This window comes from Syzygium oleosum, unplaced genomic scaffold (assembly GCF_021117445.2).
Source record: "Syzygium oleosum isolate NSW1041296 unplaced genomic scaffold, Sole_v2.1 Sole_v2.56, whole genome shotgun sequence".
Classification (NCBI taxonomy): domain Eukaryota; kingdom Viridiplantae; phylum Streptophyta; class Magnoliopsida; order Myrtales; family Myrtaceae; genus Syzygium; species Syzygium oleosum.
Genome location: NW_026607540.1, coordinates 986,816 through 1,008,364, shown reverse-complemented (window position 1 = coordinate 1,008,364; position 21,549 = coordinate 986,816). Strand labels below are relative to the sequence as shown.

Below are 21,549 nucleotides of genomic sequence, written 5' to 3'. Positions count from 1 at the left end.
GTCGATCGTGAATCCAACATACGCAACTCAAATAGCAAAGACAAATTCAGTCCAATATGAGTAACGTGCATGAATCTGTTGCGTATGATTCAAATAATAGCATTGAATTCAAGCGTGCATATGTCCAATACATACCATTCTAAAAACAAAAGGGAATCTAATCAAAATAGCGAACCGAATGGTTTTTGTGCTTCTTGTAATATTAACCTTCTTTCTAAACTTGGGACCTTTTAATGATGTGCATAATAGAGTATTGCATCTCTATTAGTAGAGGAGCTGAGGATCCGGCGAGAAGATTTTCTCTTTTTAATTCGCTTTCAATATTACTTCTGCTGCCTGCACCATTCTTCTTTTTCCCTAATTTTGATGGGGTGTCTATGCAATATGTTGTGATATTTTTCCGTGACATTCCGAATTTCGATTCATTTTTTGGGATTTATAAAACGTGCATTTTGTCAATGCGCTTATAGTTAAATCTCGCCCAGAACTGATCACTCTCGGGTTATTTTTAAATTTGAGATTTCGCTAGAATCGCATTCGATTGAATTTAGCCGTTATTTAGAGCCCGAACTTTGGTGTCGAATTTCTCGGAGTTTCGTGACGAATTTAATTGGACGGTGTCGATATTAATGTGGCCAGCCTCGAGATTGCCCGGAATTGGTGAAAAGTGAAATTTGTACCGCGTGCGGATTTTGACTAATAGACCTCTCTCTGGATTTATTTTAATGGTGGTTTTTGGCCTTTTCTCTTATTAATAATTTGGGATTTTGTGGCCCGTTGGATGGTTTTCGGGATTGAACATAGACTATCGGATCGCACTCAATTTATGTTCGACTTCTCTCTCTCTCTCTATCTCCTCTGCCCGGCCACGTCCCCTCCCCCTACACTGCGCACGTTTCCCCCCTGCTATGCAGGAGAATGTGCCTATTTCTGACAAATTTAATGGAGGGTCGACTTCTCATAAATGATGCCCGCCATTTCCTCGCGTCTTTTTCTTTGATCTTAAATCATATGGAATGCTCTTCCTTTGACTAAGCGAGAGAGACAAAAAGAAAGGGAACTAGAAGGTGTCGCGCAGCAGCAGGAGAACAGGTCGCGCAGCAGCAAGGAGGGCAGAGTCGCGCGAGGGGCAGAGGTCAGAGTCGCCCGGAGAATCCTTTACCCATCCGAGAGGCCCGCGGTTTGAGGCCGGTCCGTTAGTTCACTATCTCGGTTTCTTGTCTTGTATGTTTGGTTGATTAGATTTAGCGCGTCTTCTTTGGGCCGGAAGTTTGGTAGCCGGAAAACGAGATTTGGTTGTCGGTTTTAAGTTTTAATGGCCAAAACGGTGACCGGGATAGGCGGCCGGCGGTCCGGTGACGGTCAAAGTAGGTAGCGTTGTTTCGGGGACCGGATGTGTGATTGATGGTCGGAGGACATTCCTCCGGCGAAGCAAAAAGGAGACGTTCGAGAGAACAGATTCTAACTTAATGGGGTGTCAAATATGCATTTTGGCCGTATGCTCGAAATGGTTTGCTGCATATTCTAGCAAAACCGAGCTGCAATGAAACAAAAAAAAAGTAATTAAAACAATAAAAAAAGAAAATAAAAAGTGGCCAGTTCCTGGGTGGAATTGGGAACTAGCAGGTTCGTTTGGTTCCCGGTTCCAAAACAGGATAGGCCGATCAATTCGCAGCCTCAGCAGCCTAATTGTCCACTCTTCAATCAAAATTCAGGCCTCATTACTTCATTTCCTGCGAAAACTTTCACTCAAACTTTCACTCAGTCATTGGCTCCCCAGCAAATCCAATCAACTGGTGAAACAAACTCCTTAACATTGCAGCAGAAGAGAAAAGAGAAGAAAATGCAGAGGAAGAGGAACATAAAAGAGGCAAAAGTTAAGGGGATATATTGCTCGACCATTCAGCGGAAGGCAAAGGATAAGGAAAAGAGGAAGAGGCTGAGGAAGCAAAAAGAGGGCGAGGAAGCAAAAAGAAGCCAAAACTAAGAAGAATATGTGCTATGAGGACGTAAGTCCTTTGTCAGAGTTGTTGGTGGCTGAAGATGATGTTAAATTGGATATTGATATCAACACAGGAGGGATGTCTATGCAAATTCCCGATATATCGTCAAAGAGGATTAGTGTTGAACCTTCCCAAAACATATGCAATGGCGTGTCCGAATGCTTAGATACAGATACGCCATTTGACTCCCTTGCAAATGCATATGACCTGAGACGACAAAGGAGAATACCTATAAAGTTGGCCCAGTGGAATGTTTTGTAATGACAAAGGGTTAATGGAATTGCAACCATAGAAATAGTGGGTCATTTGTTGGATAAGAATCCATTCAGAAGTTTTCTTCGTCAAGGATGTGGTGCCTATCTTGAGATGGTGGCTACAGTTAAACAAGACTGATACTATGTATGATTGCTTGAGTGGAGCGGTGCTCAGCCATATAATGGTTGCTATGAATAGGTGTAGAATTTGCCTGGTAAACAAAAGGTAGAGTTTCTGATGCCTGTCTTTTCCTTTGGCCAGTTTTCAGATGTCCTGTTTATCATATGTAGTTGTCCTCTAGACTGGGTATTCGTAGATTGCCATTTGAGAAATGGGAAGTCATGTCCTTGGTTAAGGAAAATGACAAGTAGTGTCTTAATCGTAGATATTCCATTGGTTAGACTCATTAGAGAGAAATATCTTCTTCCTTGATCCCTATTGTGAATTACTAAAGATATATTTCAATTTATATGCTTTTTGATCTAGCAATTCTCCAATTTTAGCTCTTCAGTTACAAATATATCAAGAGATTGATTAGACCATGACCTTTTCATACCTCTTAGATAATTAATACGCTTTGGAAACTCATTACATACAGAAAAGATGGTCTTGAAATAATTTGTCTTCAGAATGATAAAGTCAATTTGGTGCCTGTTTCTTCTCTGTTTAGTAGAACCCTATTACATGAATATCATTTCTCTTTGCCTTTTTGACCCCTCCTTTTTCCATTCATTTGCTGTTTATGACATTGTGGAATCTATGATTTGTTGAGGTATTATATGTATTCTAAATGCTAACGTTTGGTTTTCAGCTCCAAAGCCTCACAGGCCATGGGTTACTCAGGCTTCTCATTGGATCTGCGTGCATTGATTCTTTCTGTGAGTCCTCTCATGCCCGTGCACAACTTGGTAAGACCTTTGAACTTATGATTCCTTGCTTTCTTGACATCATGTACAGCATCTACAGTATGATGATGCACCTCTGATGCATATTGAATAATCAGTTGCTTGTGCATATTACAAGACAGCTGCATGGTGTGACCTTTCTATACTATAGCCTGTTAACAACGTAATGGCATGTGTTAGGGCTCTATGGCAATGTTTCTTGCTGTGGCACTATGATATGATGCTCATGCTAAGATTGAGTATACGTATAGCTGTAGATTTCCTTGCATGATGGTAGTCAATCACAACGAGGACACTATAGAGGTCTTCAAGATGAAGTTAGGCGATATCCTTGGTCTTCATTCCTGATTCTTGGTTTATTCTGATCATATTGTTCATTGTTCTTATTCCTGTTAGTTAATCTCTTCATTTGACTATAACCTAAGTCAAACTTGCAGTTCAAGGGAGTTCCCATTCTTGTGGTGAATTCATCGCAAACTAATTGAACTATAGTATTCTGACTCTTTGTACTGCATGTAGAGTGCAAATAGGTATGTGACATCATTGGTGGTGATTCTAGCATAATGAGATTCTCTCCTGTTTCTGTGACGGCAGAAACCGTTAATGCTAATTATTTTGTCTCAAGAAGTTAAAACATTTCATAACCATAATTTGTTCAGACAGCGCCTTATGGATAAAGATATGTATGAATGTTATTGACGATGATTAGCATTCTATTCTTTAGTAAGAGGATGTAGTTAATCATGTAGCAATCCATAAATTGTCTTCAAATGATTCAGTGTACTCTGACTGACAATCCATGTGCCATTTACTGCTTTTCCAAACACAGAATTTCATCAAGGGACCGAGAAAGGAAGCATGATGAATGTCCAGATCAGGTCTTTTCCGGATATTTATGTCTTTATTGAGGGTTGCAGCTGTGATCACAAGCCCATTTCATGCTTTTAACTTGATTATCGGATTGTTAAGATAATTTATGGCATAACCCTGTCTAGGCATCGCTTTTCTGATGCTAATTTATGTCACCAACATAATATGTAATCTGCCTTGATATTTGTTATGAGTTTTTTGAACTTTGAGGCAAATTTAGGCGTGCTATTGATGTGTCCGAGTTTCGTAGTTCTGGACTATATCAGGTGCAATCCTTGATGATGGTAAAAGAGGTAAATTATTCGCATATGATTACTACCATCAAGTGTAGTACGATAACTGTAATGAAGAATCTTCGCATTTGCGGGGATTGTCATTCCCAATTAAACTTATTGCAAAGATTGTTGATCGTGAGATCGTTGTGAGAGATTCCAACCACTTTCATCACTTCAGGTGGCATTTGCTCGTGGGGAATATTGGTAGCAAGGGCGTGAGGTTATTTCTCCTGTCATGAACCTGTTAGCATCCTGAGTTTGCTCATTGTGTTAAGCATTGATGATAGTAGAGCAGCTACACGAGCACTATTCAATATGGGCTTACTTTTATTGTTGACGTAATAGACAGTGAATTCATGTGGAATCCATGGCTTTTTTATCAGCTTTGGTTAGTTTAGGAGGGTAAGGGAGTTCAAGTATTTCTCAGCTGTATGAGCTTGTGGAAAGTTGGAGACCTGGGAGGAAATCTTGCTTTGGATGGCATTGCCATCCATTGGCTCCATTCAGGGATTTTTGTCACTTAGCTTATGGCTTTGGTCTCACCAGAAAAAAAGAATCTATTCACACGTAGGGTATCCCTTCCGCAGAATTAGATCAAGTGAAAAAACCCAGAGCATTGGAAATAGACACTTTCCATCTAATAGAATTTGTATTTCGACCAAAAAAAAATCTATTAGAATTTGGGACGTTCGGAGAGAAGGAAGTACTTGCTTGATAAAAGAAGGAAAAATGACACAAGCAGTCCATGAACTTTAGCTCAATGTGTAATTTGGTCCCCGAGCTTTTAATTTTTTAATATAATTCTTGAATTTTAATTCAATGTGCAATGTGATCCCCGAACTTTTAATTTGTTCAATGTCATTCTTGAACTTTTGGTACATGTTCAATTCAGTCCCTGAATTTGAGCAGTCTTTTCCATTAATTCAAGTTCAGGGACTGAATTGAACATGTACCAAAAGTTCAGGGATGACATTGAATAAATTAAAAGTTCGAGGACTACATTGCACATTAGGTTAATGTTCAGAGACTACATTGAACAAATTAAAAGTTTATGGATCAAATTATATATTGAGCCAAAATTTAGGAATCGTTTGTGTCATTATCCCATAAAAGAAAAGAAAAGAAACCCACCCAAACAAAAAAAAGGTTCCTGCCTTGCCTCCTCTTTTTCGATTGGAATTGAAAGTTGGTCCTTTTCTGAAATGTCCCATCAACTCTTCTCCTCTGGCCCTCTATTAAATTCTTAGAGCCTCTTCGCCTCTTTATTAGGTCTATGAGATATAACAAAAGCTTCTTCCATCTCTGGATGAAATTCAACTTCACCAAATGTTGTCTCACAAATTTGCTGGATCTCTTCAACAAATCGACAGTAGCAAGTGAGATTAGTTTAATTGTGGTGCCAAAGTTAGTACTCTCATGTTCTTTGTCTTATTCAAGTTGAGCCGATGTTAGTGTTAGAAACCGGTAGTCATAAAGCACAATAAAATCTTGATGGTCTAGCACAGTTGATCAGTTGTCAATGCTCGCTAATGTATTGCACGAGAAGTGGAAACTATTTCTTTTAATAGTGATTAGTCAACTCTTCATATTGCAGTTTTTACTATCCTAAGAGGTCTGTCTCCCTAAGAGTTCTTTTGCCTTTCCTGTGGATTATTTTGTGTTGTGTGGGGTTGAAATCCATAACTCTTGTGCCATCTATTTTCTCGCGTCTTGCTAATATGTGGCTTGGGCTCGCAATTGCCTGAGTCTTCCTGACCACAATGGAGAACTAGTCTTGTTCGTATTGAAGATGAATTTCACAATACCTCTACCAGTAATATTCTAGCACTACCTTGTAGGATTCCTTTTTTCTATGGATGAAAGTTGGACCTTAGAGTACATTTTAATTCACAGTCCTGACGATGCATACTTGAACTTAGTTTGCTTGCTGTAGGTTTCAGGTTGTGCTTACCAAGCTTAACACTTTCCACAAATGGAAGTTACATTAGAAGCTGGGTGTGCATTAAGAGAAGATTATGGTTTTTTGTCCGACTACTCATGTTCTTTGGCCTCCCTAAACTTGCACATTATGTCAAGACTGGAGAGTTGTCTCCCAAAATGTCTGCATAAACTGGTTAGAATTTTTCTTCTTCTGTTTTACTCTGGACACGAAATGCTAACACTCCTTGCCCTTGAGTTACTTTTCATCTTGCTGTTATGTTTAGAAAGCATGAATTCCATCTGGCCTCATTTGAAGAACTAGTTTTGTTTCGAGGTTATAGGTATAAACTTTGAAGAACTGACTCTTTTGACATCTGGTCATGAATGTTGTAATTCTTTGACTGTTAGAAAGTACTGTTGTAATATGTAGGGTAAAACAGAGATGTCATTTGTTTACATGTGAATATGATTGATATCCAAGAGGTCTAGACTCGTCATCCTTTAGAGCCGTGTCACGTTGTGATTTGATTCCCAATAAAGCTTTCTTAATATTCATTACTTGCTAGCTTGTATCAGATGTTTATAACATAGCATATGGGTAGGGCTGTGTGATGTCTTTCTTCACTCCCACTCTTTCAATGAAGTCTTCACAGAATAGTCATATAGATTTATTTTGTCTTTTGCAGTGTAGAAATGATAAAAGAGGTTTCACTGGAGAGTGATTCGGCTATTTTCACTCGTGGCCTCTACCCTGCAAGAAATAGAACGAGAAGCATGTTCTTTGTGAGGTACGTGTAGAAGATTTTCTTTGTGAGATGCAACAACCTTGGCTGTGTCTGTGGTTGATGTTCTTTGATATATGTTTTACACTGTTTATTTTCTTCTATTATCTCTCTTGACTTCATTTTTGCGTATATACCCTATGGAATTACCTATAGGCCCAAATCGCAGTGGCAGTCAACCTCTGTGACAGAGGCATAGGCAAGTGCTGCTTGAGAGTTTCTCCGAATATCTCCCATGAGAGTTCTCTTACCTGACGTGAACAACCACTTCCGGTTGGGGAAGCTGCAGGTGAAGGAATGACTCACTATGGGAGCGAGAGGTTGATGTTTTTGTTGTTGCTTGCAGCGCTAGGAGTAACTGGCTTGGAAGAGAGAACACGGACCTTTGTTACCCTGGGAGCACAAGAACAGTAGTCTTCCCACTCGTCATTGTTTTCAACTTGCTTTTTGTTTCATGGAATATGTATTACAATCATCGATAAATCAATAGGAACTAGTTGAAATTGGAAAGTAAATATAAAATCAATTTGGAAGAACATAAAAATTTCATTATTATCAGATTTTTTTTAAGGGTAATCACACTACAATAAATTTCCGTCCGTTTTATTACGTACAAGTACCGCGACTTTTTCTTTTCCAATTGAGTATCTGAACTATCAAAATATAGCTCAACATGGTGACTTGTTTACTCATAAAAGAATGATGCACATTGCTATATATAGGAGTGCCAACTCAATTTAAAATGGATAAATTTTTTGTAATCTTAAAACGGTTCTTATTATTTATTTTTTTCCCTTCCATCCTCTTCCATGCTCAGCCGTCGTCCAAACCGTACAACGCCCCATCGCTCCCGCCTGTTAATGCTACGAGGCCATCGCCGTGCCGTTGTTGTCGTCCGCCGCACAGGGGCTTGCGACCATCTCTCTCCCTATCCCCAAACCTCCGCGACCTCCCCTTGAGGTTTCCGCCTCGAGTCCCGAGGTCTCGCAACCTCGAATCTGAGAGGTCGGAACCTCAGCTAGCCACAGTTTATAATTTAAGGATTATTAGTAACGCGGGGAAAAGTCGGTATTATGGTAGGCATAGTTTAAAATTTTTGCTGGTATATTAATCCAAGAAAAAAGAAATTGTAGAGTGTATTTACCTCAAAAATTGTTGAAGGTGTGTGTCCTCCTCTTCCGTCTCCCTTTCTTAGTGCGACTCTCTCTGCGGTGTGCGTCCTTGGCTCGAATCCCTTCGTGGTTTTTCTTCTTCTTCTTCTTCTTTGTTATTCTGATCTCGGTGACCCACCACATGTCCGAGTTTCTTAGGCCCTTTTTATATGATGATTTTGAGTTTATGATGTTTGGGGGTGTTTAGATTTGTGTAATGGGATTGATTCTATGGAGATGGCTAGAATTTGGAGGTATATTAATTTGTAGTGGTTGCTATGATTGGCCCGCCAGGTGTTCGTTAAAATTCCCCACAGAAAATTGAGTTGAATATCTCACTGAATAATCATCTTTTGTGAATGGATACTAGAGATGACGACAGTGTATTAGAGATGATGTGGAGAGGACCTTGAACGAGCAGAGAATTACAGATTCTGTACCTACACTCGTGTTGCACAGTGTCCTGCTTTATTCCTGGTCTGAACTCAATTTGTGGGAGGGCTTGTCAAGCTGTGGACCTCTGAGTCCATGATCAATTTTTGTATTGGTGTGTGACGACATACTGCTAGGTTGGTGCATCAACTATACTCTATATCAGGCTGAATCACATTGAACCACAATTTTCCCATTTGAGCAGTTTATGCTAGTGTTGTCCAGAGAATTCTATGGTCTCCTAGTGAACATGCGTGCTCACTCGAGGGCATGTGCTCAAAAGAATCCTTGTTTTACCTGGTCATCTATCAAAACACTTTGGTAAGGATAGTCCTACATACTTTTTTGGAAAATGACTTCTACCTATAAAATTAAGAAGTTATTTTCCTTATTTTTAAGCTTGGTATTTTCTGGTCAACTGAAGTCATTTTTCTTTGACCTACTTATTTTCCCATACCAAACACTTTGAAAAATGGAAAAAGAAGTTTTCTAGTAAACTATTTTCCTTTAAACAAAAAGAGCCTAAGTCAAAATCAAGTTTCGTCTTTCCAAACTACCCTTTGATTATGGCAGAAATATAATTGGTCTTTCAGAATCACATACTTCATAAATAATTACCAATTTTCATCTATGCATGACCACCTAATTATGCACACATGCATCCCCTTTAACCTTTTTTTTCTTTTCACTAAATCCCCGTTAACCCGGTTAACTATATATCCTAAAATAAATTTCTGTAATTTTTTCTTCTATTTATTCTTTTTCTTTGTTTTTAATTCTTTCTCTCCACCTTCTTTCTTTGATTTCCTATTATAAGCTCCTTCCTTTCCTTCACCATAGGCAAATTTCACCATCGACACCACCTACAATACCACGACTGCTCATCTTTCATCCGACACCAGCGAGCTGTGATGAGTGGAAGATTGCCACCTGCCGATGGAGGTGACAAACAGAAGAAGTTCTTCTTCCTAAAACAGCCTAGCTACTGAAGGTGACTGAGACTGGCAAGGGGAGGCGACGCACTACCACCAACAACCAAAGCCATGGAAACTGATAACGTAGATTCGGGTGAACAATTCTCTCCTGAGGTTCTGGGTTTTATGCAGCTTGCTATAGATCAGGTAATGCCTGGCACAGCCGAATTGTATTAAGTTGATGTGATACTTGGGCTGAAATGTGAACGATTCGTTTGGTGCTATAATTGCGCGGGAATTTGAAGAATGTATAGTTGACTTTTGTACAAGAGACATTGAATAAGTGTTTCTTCATAAGTGTTGTCTGTGGATGCTTCATAGTGAATCCATTGGTAATCGACACTACACGCTGCAAAATCAGCAACAATTTCTAGAAGGTATAGCTTTTATTTCTTCGTTTCTGTAGGTGGCAATTTATTGAAAGAAGTAGGTGAAGTCTAGGTTCAAAGGGAAAACAAATGAGGGAGAGTGAAACAAAGGGAAGTAGGGTGTACATGGGTTGGTTCAGCCCCTTTCTCAGATGAAAAACTGAGCCAATCCGGGTGCTGTAGGTTGGGAGAGAGAGAGAGAGAGAGAGAGAGAGAGAGAGAGAGAGAGAGAGAGAGAGAGAGAGAGAGAGAGAGAGAGAGGGTGCTTTTGAGGTGTCTAGGAAATGTGGATGTGTAGTATGTGCCTATCATAAAGATGTGCAGTGGGTGATAGGTTTGCCAGGACAATTGAATTATGAGAAACTTTGACCACTGGGATAGGACTCTGTCGCCGAGTTTCATTAGGCGCTTGAAGAGGCAAAACCATAGAGGGATGAAGAAGGTGCAATGAGACGGCAAGCCACAAGGTGCTTTTGAGGTGTCTAGGAAATGTGGATGTGTAGTATGTGCCTATCATAAAGATGTGCAGTGGGTGATAGGTTTTCCCGGACAATTGAATTATGAGAAACTTTGACCGCTGGGATAGGACTCTGTTGCCAAGTTTCATGAGGCGCTTGAAGAGGCAAAACCATAGAGGAATGAAGAAGGTGCAATTCGGCAAGCCACAGGGTGCTTTTGAGGTGTCTAGGAAATGTGGATGTGTAGTATGTGCCTATCATAAAGATGTGCAGTGGGTGATAGGTTTGCCAGGACAATTGAATTATGAGAAACTTTGATCACTAAGATAGCACTCTGTCGCCAAGTTTCATGAGGCGCTTGAAGAGGCAAAACCATAGAGGAATGAAGAAGGTGCAATTAGATGGCAAGCCACAGGGAGAGGTTGCTTGACAGTCAAGTCCTTTTGCCACTTGTAGACTTTGGCACCTAGGGAGAATTGAAAACGAAATTTACTTGGAGTGTGAGCATAATATGAACATCGGTTGTGCCCACGGATAACTGGTTAGGTTTTTTCTTGGGCCTTGTGGCCTGTGTATATGTAAAAGAAAAAGAGAAAAACAGAGTTTACATAAGTTATTGAGTAGAATAGAGGCAAAATCACAAAAGCTGATTGCCAATTATGATTTCTGAGGGCTTCACAACGGTTTTATGGATCTCTCTTTCTCGTCATGTGCCATAATATTTGTGAAGGAAAATGGCCCAGAAGCTAAAACTCAAGGAAGCTTCTTGAATGTTTGAGTGAAACCTCATTAATGGAAAGAAAAGCTTCTGAGGTACCCATGATAGGACACACTAGAATCAACAACATGTAGTTTCTCAATTTTGTTCTTGTTTTAGCTGTACTGTTGTTAGAGCCATATCAGTTTAACCGTTAGGTAGGATTTGCATCTGTATTACTGGATGAGTATGGGGTGATAATCATTGCTTGGAAGTTAGTGACCAGTATCTTGTACAGGACCTGCAAGATCTTGATCATATAAGTATGGGACATGCATTTGTTCCGTTAGTAACTGTATATTGATATTGAAATATTACTACTGCTGGCAACGTGATGCTGATTTCCTCTTGAATTTGGCTTTATGCATGCATGCATGCATGAAAGAATTTCTGACTCTTATTCTTATAATTTTTCTCCTAACAAGTAACAAGATCTATTTGCTTTTCTTATATAAGGCAAAGCTTCCATTGGACAGCCTTGAAGTTCCAGTTAGGTAAGATACTGATTGTCTGTAACTAGGTGCATTTCATATATGTTACTTCATTTTCTAATTAATATGATTAGTATTTCAGTCTTATTAGTGAATGATTTCAGATTGGACTCTTTGATTGAACAGCTGTGTGATTATTGAGGATGGGAACGGTATTGCGGCAGAAAGAAACCAGACTAACAAGACATGGAATGTATGTTTATCATTGCTGCTCCACCCCCTTCTATAAATTTTGGCCAACTGCACTTTGTTATTGTTCCGAATTAATACCCTCGAATCATCCACTCGTAGTTTATTGTTGATCATTTCATGTTTCTCCGTTAATATGTATTTATTAGATAATAAAATAATATATCTGATCAAATCTGTTTAAAAGTGGAATTTTCCATGCATTATTAGGCTGTAAGGGGCTTTATTCCTATTGCTCTTCATAAAATATGGCTACGGCTAACAATAACAATAATCTTGCGTTATTATGCACAATGTTTTACGTTTTTCGTTTACCATTGTGGTCTGTCTGGAACCATATTTTTATCTGCTTTTGTGAAGTTCCTAAAATTGTTCTCTTAGACTGTATTTAGCTAGACTTTTGGTATACTTAAATAGTCTAAAAATGCATTGTGACCATTGTATTGCCTTTTAAGTTGTAAGAACCTGCTACTTGGGCACAGTTCTTCATACAATGACCATTTACACAACTAGTTTAAGTCTGGTTTCTGGTAGGCATCATCTCTTATCTAATAGTCTATTTCTGTAATCATTTATAGTCATCAGGTGGCAATACATTACTATAAATGATTTTATGGATAGCAATGAATAGTTGATGTGAAAAATATTTGGCCCTTTTAGTATCTTGTGGAGATTAATAAAAAAACAAAGGCACCTTGCTACAGGGGTATATTAAAAAAATACTGTTAAAAAAGGTGGAGGTGGCTATTCCAATAAGAAGCCTCTTTTTCCTAGTGAGATTCTCAGCAACTTCAAGTGAGTAAAACTTTTTGACTTCATGTAGTATATGCCTTGATCAATCTTATATATACTCTTAATCAGTTAACTTGAGGGAGAAATATTTCTCATGACAAAGCTCCCAAGTATGATATGCTTGCTTCATTTTTCCCTTTGGGCTTTCATGGGCAACGAGACATGCAGAGATGGAAGCTCTTGATGTTCTTCTTGTACGGTGGCAGAGGACTGGATTTTCGGCTGCAGAAGTTGCAGAGAAGTTTTCAGCATGCACCCTTTATGTGACATGTGAACCATGCAAAATGTGTGCAGCAGCATTATCGATCATTGGTACATCCGTTGATCCTACTGAAATAAAACTGAACTTTCCTAAAATTTGTTTATTTATGATTAGATGACTCTCTCCCTTTTTAGGTTTAAAGGAAGTATATTATGGCTGTGCAAATGATAAATTTGGAGGCTGTGGCTCAATAATGTCGTTGCATTCAAGTAGCTCTGAGGCACACATTAGGTCAGTTTATGAACTTACTTTTGCTGCTGGTTTTGTATTTACATAGCATTACTTTGAAATTGTGGCATATGACAATTGACAACTAAAGCTTTGGTTATAAAAAAAAAAAAGACAATTGACAACTAAAGCTTACTGAAGGTTTATGATTCCTTATGTTGATGACTGATGGATGTGGGTTTGTAGTGATTCTGTATGTTGTTGCCACGTCGGATATTGCAACACATAACCACGAAAATAAATGGAGGTTTATGGAACTAATTTTCCATCTTTTCTGTCCTTTCCTCAGTCTAAATGGAAGAAAATGGTGTATCTGGAAGCATTAAGAAGTCAAGTTTATATTTATTCTTTCTTTTCCTGCTTTGTTTCCTTTTTCTTAAATTCTCGGTGACTTGTTAGACATTTCTGTATTCTTTGTTTGCCCTAAAAAGTTTACCGTTCTGGGAAGTGCCACAAGTTAAGCTAACATTAGTTTCTGTTTTTCCTTTTCCCTCTCCCCTGTTTCTTCATCTCTTCTTCCTGACCTTTTTCACTGCAGTGAGATTCTTTGATGTCTTTAATGTTAGCACGTTTAAATCGAGATGTATAGTATCTTCAAAGAAGTATGATATTTTTAACTCTGAGGAAAAATTTATGCTTTCTGATATGCCATGGGCAATGTACTTGATAAAGAAATCTCTTTTCTTGTTTAATAGTTGCTATTGTCTCTTCTTGCATACATGAGAGCATGTGCCTGCTAAACTGTGGTGTATGGCTTGTGTTTCCAGTATGATATTTCAACTGTCTGACATTGTTATGAGCTAACATTTCATGTTTCCTAAGCTTGATCAGAACTAATCAATTTTTTGCTCTGACTTTGTTGAAATAAAAGTTAAAACGTAGTGAAACAGGATCTGTTTCATTGTGATTTGAGCAGTACATGAAGTTGCTAATCTAGATTACGGACATTGTTTTTCTGTTCAAATTGTTAGTTTTGAGAGAACAAGCTCAAGTACTGGGGGAAGAAGCAAGAGATGTACCAAGGATGCATCTAAGCAAAAAGTTCAGGGCAAAAAAAAAACCATGAAAACTCAATACTTTTAGAGCTTGAAATTTACAGTCATGTTTCGATTCATAATCTGATTATGAGTCAAAAGCATTCTGGGATGCATCTGCCTGATTTATGAATGTTTCTAACTTTTTTTCTTGTTATTCTTGCAGTATTGGGAATTCTGGATCAAAGGGTTTCAAATGCTGTGGAGGTATAACGGCATCAGAAGCCAATTCTCTTTGTTAATGATAAAAGAGTAACTTAACTTTATTTCAGAGATAACAAAGAGTATTTATAGGCTTAGGATTAAGCCTAATACATTTACACAAATACCCCCAACTTGCTAATACTCTAAAGTAATAAACCCAACACTCCCCCTCAAGTTGGAGTGTACATATAAAAAAGTCATAACTTATGACAAATATATGAAACTCGTCCACGTTGAAGAGGCTTTGTGAAAATGTCTGCTAGTTGCTCTTCAGAACGTGTGTGTACCAACCGTATGTCTTCACAGTTCACCTTTTCTCGAACAAAATGACAATCCACCTCTATATGCTTCGTTCTCTCATGAAACACTAGATTGCTAGCAATATGAATAGTAGATTGATTATCACAGCACAGAATAGATGATCCGGTCATAGGTAGTCCAATCTCAGCTAACAACATACGAACCCATTGAAGTTCACTGGTAACATTAGCCATAGCACGATACTCGGCCTCTGCACTAGATCGGGAAATAACGGACTGTTTCTTACTTTTCCACAACACAAGATTACCACCAAGAAATACACAGTATCCCGAAGTAGACCGGCGATCCATAGGGCAACCAGCCCAATCTGCATCAGAATATCCTGTCACCTCCAAAGATTCAGGGTTGGAATAACCAGCTATACGAAGATGACCTTGATTATGGAACACAAGTCCTTTACCTGGAGCTCTCTTCAAATATCGAACAATTTGTAGAGCAGCTTACCAATGATTAGTACGAGGAGAGCTCATAAAGTGACTCACCACACTAATAGCAAATGAAATATCCGGACGGGTAATGGTAAGATAATTTAACTTGCCTACTAATCGACGATACTTCTTTGGATCATGAAGAAGTTCTCTCTCTTCATTGTCAAGCCTCACTCCAGGATCCATAGGTGTGTCACCAGGCTTAGAATCATGTAAGCCAACCTCCTTAAGAACGTCAAGAGCATACTTTCGCTGGGAGAGAGCAATGCTACCATTGGCATAGACAACTTCAATGCCAAGAAAATATCGCAGACGACCTAGGTCTTTAGTGTTAAACTCCTTTTGAAGAAACTGCTTGAGTCATCGTATGCCTTCAACATCGCTGCCTGTGACAATGATATCATCAACATAAACACATCCTTTTGAAGATGACATACTAAATACTGAGTGATCCACACTACACCGATGCATGCCAAAAGTAATAACCGCATCATTGAACTGGCCAAACCAAGCACGAGGAGATTGCTTAAGCCCATAAAGAGCTTTTCGCAATCGGCACACCTTCTCCCCCTGAGCAACAAACCCAGGTGGTTGTTCCATATATACTTCCTCATGAAGATCACCATGAAGGAAGGCATTTTTGACATCAAGCTGATGAAGAGTCCACTGAGACCGAGCAGCCAAGGAAATAATGATACGAACAGAAGGAATTTTGGCTACCGGAGAAAAAGTTTCATCATAGTTAATACCATAAGTTTGAGTATAGCCCTTTGCCACAAGATGCGCCTTTAAGCGCTCAACTAAACCCATCTGGATGGTGTTTGACAACAAAGACCCAGCGACAACCTACCAATTGTTTATGAGCCGGTAAGGGAACGAGCTCCCAAGTCTTATTATGATGTAAAGCAGCCATCTCCTCCTCCATAGCGCGAGCCCACCCTGGATGGGCCAAAGCTTCCTGGACACTACTAGGCACAGACACAGAAGCAAGAGATGACACAAAGGCAGACATCTGAGGGCTTAAGTTATGATAAGACACAAAATTAGAAAGAGGATACCGAGATCGAGTACGGTGAGCAATAGGAGAACTGTCAGGAGACGGTGGAAGAGGATCGGAAGCCTGGACCGAAGTTGGTGGTGGTGGAACGCTTGCTGGTGAAGATGTATTACCCCAAATAGAACGAGAACCACGTGTATAGACCTGAAGAGGGGTCGGTGTTGGTGAACCTGGATCCGGTGGAGCAGCATTAGAAGTAACAAACGGTGGCTCCGGCTGAGATGTAGGTGCAGAGGGTGGCAGAAGGTCCAAGGTTAATGGTGCTTGAGGACGATCATCGCCAAAGAATGCTTTATCCTCAAAGAAAGTCACATCAGCAGAAACATACTCCCGACGACGAGTAGGATTATAACAAACATATCCGTTTTGAGTACGGGAGTAACCAACGAATATACATTTTTCAGCACGAGGTGATAATTTGTCTAATCCAGGAGACAAAGAATGAACAAAATAGACACATCCAAAGATACGAGGGCGAACAGACCATAAAGAACGATCAGGATGAAGAAGAGCATAAGGAATAGCTCCTTTCAGCACGGAGGACGGAAGACGATTAATAAGATGACATGCTGTAAGTAGAGCATAGCTCCAGAATGATTTAGGTATATGAGTGTGAAGAAGAAGACAACGAGCAACATCCAACAAATGACAGTTCTTACGTTCAGCAACTCCATTTTGTTGCGGAGTGTGAGCGCAAGAACTCTGATGTAAAATACCATGAGATTTGAGAAACGGAATAAAGGTAGATGAAGAAAAATACGAGCATTGTCAGTATGCAAACACTTAATAGAACAATCATACTGCGTACATATTTCATGATAAAACTGGCAGAAAGAATGAAAAACTTCAGTACGATCTTTTATTAAATATAACCAAGTTGTACGAGTACAATCATCAATAAAAGTGACAAAATAACGAAAACCAAATGAAGACTCTCGACTAGGACCCCACACATCGGAGTGAATTAACTCGAATGGATGTGACGCACGACTCAAAACACGAGGAGAGAAAGACTCACGATGGTGTTTACCTAACTGACACGTTTCACAATTAAACTGAAGACTTGAACTAGACACGAAAGGAAATCGTCGGAATACGTTTGCTGATGGATGACCAAGACAACAATGTAATCGATAAGGATCATCCACAGCTTTATTCTGAATTGTTGTAGCAGCAGCAATAATCTCAGGTTCCAGGATGTAAAATCCACCAGCTTCACGCCCACCACTTATTCGGCGTCTAGTCTTCCGATCCTGAAGAACACACGAAGACGAAGAAAAGATAATATCGCAATCAAGATCACGAGTAATAGAACTGACTGATAATAGATTGTAAGGAAAGTGTGAAATATGGTAAACAAAAGGTAAGGAGACAGGAACTCAATGATACACAACCTGTACCAGTAACTTTGGATTGAGAACCATCTGCTAAGGTGACTGACATAGAAGGAACAAATGAGGTGGATGTGAGAAGACGAGGATCACCAGTCATATGATGAGTGGCACCCGAATCAATAACCCAAGAACGAGGAGCTGTACTGGACAATAGACATGTAGGATCATTACGCTATGCTAAAGTAGCAGTAGGACCAGAGATAGCACCATTCTCACTTTGTCGTGCTCGACCAACTCATCATATTCTGCACGAGTCAACCGCATGCACTGTACCTGTCCCGAGAAGAAGATCCAAGGGAAGGATTCCAAGGCTCATTATCAATAGAAGCATGTAGACCCCGCAGTTTAGGATGGAGGTCATAACAATAATCAACAGTGTGCCCAGAAAGCTGGCAATGAGTACAAAAACGGTTCGCTCGACCACCACCACGTGCTCCTCTAGAAGTATTACTACCACCACCACGAGCGGTACCTCGGCCTTGAAAACCACGACCACGACCACGGTAAGAACTATCAGAATTCCATTGTCCACTGCCGTTAATACGACCACGAGTCCCTTGACCTCCACGAGCCACCATAGCACTACTATTTGAAATTGCTGAAGTCTTGGGACCAGAAGTGTAATGAGCAGCTCGAGAATACACTTCTTCAATGAAAGGAAGAGTGCTCTGAGAGGTAATCTGTTGACGAAGAGCACTATGATCTGGACCAAGGCTACGAAGAAAGAGCATGGTTATCATGTCCGCTTCTCGTTGTTGCATCTGAGTAACTATGGTAGCAAGTGGAAAATAAGACTTGAGGCACTAATACAAAGATGCAAAACGAGCAATAATGTTTTGCCAAACTAGCATCACCAATTTTGGCTTCAAATAAAGCCTCCCACATGTCACAAACTTGACTCATGTTATTCTGTCCAGAATACAGTAAAGCACACTTTGTCCATATCTCACGGGCTGTAGTGCAATCCATGAAAAGATGATGAATAGAACATAATGTACATCATGTATAGTATTTTGAAGCACCTCTGCTGCATATTGAACGATGATCATTTACTTGTGCATATAACAAATGGGCTGCATGGTGTGACCTTTCCGTAGTATAGCATTTACCAATGGAATGCCACGGATTAGGCGCTTGTGGCAATGTCTCTTGCTGTGGCAGTATGATATGATGCTCATGCGACGATTGAGTATACCTACAGCTATAAATTTTCTTGTATGGGAATATTTAATCACGAGGCAATATAAAGGTCTTCAAAATGAAGTTAGACAACATCCTTGCTCTTCATTCCTGATTCTTCGTTTATTCTAATCATAATGATCATTATTCTTATTCTTGTCAGTCAATCTCTTAATTTGACTAAACCTAAAGTCAAACTTGCAGTTGAAGGTAGTTTCCATTCTTGAGGTGAACTCATCGCAAAATAACTTACGGACTAATAGTTTTGTGATCCTTTGGATACTACATGTAAAGTGCAAATCTGGATGTGACATCGTTGATGCAGACTCTAGTATAATAAGATTCTATGCTGTTTGTTTTGTGATGTCAGAAACAGTTAATGGTGATTATTGTCTCAAAATCATAAAAAGTTGTATAATCATAGTGTTGTTCAAATAGCCCTTCAAGTATAGAGATTCGTGTGAATGTTATTGACGATAAAGTATCTGCAAATGATTCAGTGCACTTTGACCGACAATGCATTTTCGTTTATTGCTTTTTCGATCACAGAATTTCATCAAGGGACCTAAGAAAGGAAGCGTGATGCATGTCCGGATCAGTTTTTGCCTTGATGTTCATGTGTTTACTGAGGATTGCAGCTGTGATCACATGTACATTTCATGCTTTTAACTTGATTATCAGATTGTAAGATAATTTATGGCATAACCCTGTGTAGGCATCACCTTTCTGATGCTAATTTTTGTTATCAAAATATTCTATAATCTAGCTTGATTTTTTTATGAGCTTTTGAAGTTTGAGGTAATTCTAGGCGTGCTCTTGATGTGTTTGAGCTTCATAATTCTTGTCACATCCCGATTTTGGGCCTGGGAAGCCGCAGGTAAATTGAAATATCCTCAATTTCAGTTCCTGGGAAATGGCTATGGTTTAAGTTTGGTGGTTTTCCAATCGGAACTAAATTGTTTCTCTTGTTTTGGAAAACCCAGTTTCGGATCCTTTGTACCTCTTTGTTTTGTTATTTTTGGGGAGACTTTTGTGATCCGAATTTCAGAATACTTCCTTCTTGAAAGTTGTTCCAAACATCTTGATGTTTTACATACTTTAATTTCAGAATTTTTGGAGTTGATATGAGTGGTACGATGGCCTGATTTTTGGACCGTGTGAAACTGCCCAGAATGGGTATTTCGGTGATGTTCACACCGTCTTTATTTTCTACAAGCTTTTCTGGGCAGATTTTGGAAAAGTTTCCTTCATGAAAGTTGTTGAGAACTTCCTTTTATATAACTTGTATAAATTTGGGAATTTTTCAAGATGATTTGAATTATTGACAGAGCTTACTTTGAGAAGCAAAGATTCTGTTCCAGGGAACTGTTTTTAGTCTCTATTTGAACTACTAAAAATGGTGTTTACAGAGAGACTCAGATTTTGTGTTCTTCATGAAAAATGTTTAGTAAGATCTTGTTTATGACATATTAAATTTTGAGAATTTTTGAAGTCCATTTACTATATTTTCAAGGCCTATTTTGTGAACAGTGCAAAGCTGTCCGGTTTTGTCAAATTTCAAAGATTTAGCATTTTCTATATGAGGACATTGGAATTTCGACTAGATGTCTTCTGGTGATTTAAATTACACGTTATGATCTTTCCAATGAGATATGTTACACTTTTATTGGAGGTCGGCCCAGGGGGAAACCGAGAGAGAGAAGCAAGCTTGGAATTGGAGGATTCTAGAGAAATCAAAACTTGAAGCTCAAGTTGGAAATGAATTAGGCTTGTTCAAGAAGCCTAATTAAATGATCTTGACTTTGGAGTCCTTATCATGATGGCATGCCTTAATGGCCATGTGAGGTAAGCAATGACCTCATCTCCCAAATGACCTAAGCCATGACCTCATCCTTGGATGACACGTGCGCTTACCTCATGCTCCATGATGACACGTGCGCTTACCTCATCCAAGCTTTGGCCCCAAGTTTTGTCTCTCTATAAATAGAAAGAAGGCCATTCGGCCAAGAGAGAGAGGGAGAACCTCACGTGAAGCCCCCCCCTTCCTCTCCCTCATGCCATTTCCATGCCCCGAGAGCTTCGGCCAACCTTCTTTCTTATTTCTTGCTTTGTATTCATGACCGAGAAAGAGAGAAAAAGAAAGAAAGAAAGAGAGAAAAAGCTTACCGACTAGCCCGTGTCTCTCTCTTGTGGTTTGATCGAGTGAGGAAGCCTTATGCAAGTCCCGAGTGTTCGTGTTTAAGCCCGAGAACCACCAAGAATCGCCCGAGAATTGTCGAGACTCACGTGTCCTTCACACGCCTCGTTTTCTCTAGTTCTTGTTTAATTGTTGAGTAAGTGAATTCCCTAATATCGGGAAAGGATGTTGAGATGCGTTGTGACGTGGTTTGCTTGGACCGTTTCTCGGTTGTTTGGCTGGTCGTAGTTGGTTCATTTCTCGATTTGACCATGTTTCATGTTTGATGTCGATTTGACCATGTTTGATGTTTGATGTTTGATGTTGTTTTGAGAAACAACCGAGCCTTGGTTTGTAAAGTGTGCACGATGTGGCCATGCGCGATGTTCTCTTGTTTGAACTTTGCTATTGATCTGCCATCGATGCGGGTGCTGTAAGGGCCGACTTATGTTAACGGCGATTGATATATCCTCGCTTGATATTAGTGTTTTCACTTGCTGAGTCTCCCCGACTCATCCCCCGTTTTTCCCTCTCAGGTCCATAGGATGGTCGAACGGACGGCGGCGACAGGGGGAGTTTGAGCCATGTTGGAGTTCGGGGAAAGCTCGGAGCTGTGAACCCGAAGTAGTGGGCTTAGGACACCC

The 21,549-nt window shown here is 39.6% G+C and overlaps 2 protein-coding genes across 9 annotated transcripts in view; both read left to right on the top strand.

Annotated features, from left to right (window-relative positions):
* Positions 1 to 21,549, top strand: part of LOC115694640 (tRNA-specific adenosine deaminase TAD2-like) — a 266,483-nt gene that overhangs the window by 63,792 nt on the left and 181,142 nt on the right. The window lies entirely within an intron of this gene.
* Positions 12,078 to 14,388, top strand: LOC130136971 (tRNA-specific adenosine deaminase TAD2-like). 4 transcript variants are annotated; one of them, XM_056307637.1, is made up of 3 exons: positions 12,078 to 12,934; positions 13,064 to 13,115; positions 14,313 to 14,388. In XM_056307637.1, exons 1-3 carry the CDS (start codon positions 12,793 to 12,795, stop codon positions 14,386 to 14,388), a joined length of 270 nt encoding a protein of 89 aa, XP_056163612.1. In that variant the 5' UTR covers positions 12,078 to 12,792. The 4 variants fall into 4 exon arrangements, with proteins under 4 accessions (XP_056163612.1, XP_056163610.1, XP_056163613.1 ...); XM_056307635.1 differs by lacking the exon at positions 14,313 to 14,388 and adding an exon at positions 14,084 to 14,289 and having other exon boundaries at positions 12,369 to 12,934; positions 13,019 to 13,115; XM_056307638.1 differs by lacking the exon at positions 14,313 to 14,388 and adding an exon at positions 14,029 to 14,289 and having other exon boundaries at positions 12,372 to 12,934; positions 13,019 to 13,115.

What these genes read in the sequence shown, in the direction of transcription:
- LOC130136971 (XM_056307635.1), top strand. Translation starts at nt 12,793, where the DNA reads ATGGAAGCTCTTGATGTTCTTCTTGTACGGTGGCAGAGGACTGGATTT. An exon ending in AGCAGCATTATCGATCATTG is followed by an intron (nt 12,935 to 13,018) that starts GTACATCCGTTG and finishes CTCCCTTTTTAG; the next exon opens with GTTTAAAGGAAGTATATTAT. An exon ending in AGCTCTGAGGCACACATTAG is followed by an intron (nt 13,116 to 14,083) that starts GTCAGTTTATGA and finishes TCAAATTGTTAG; the next exon opens with TTTTGAGAGAACAAGCTCAA.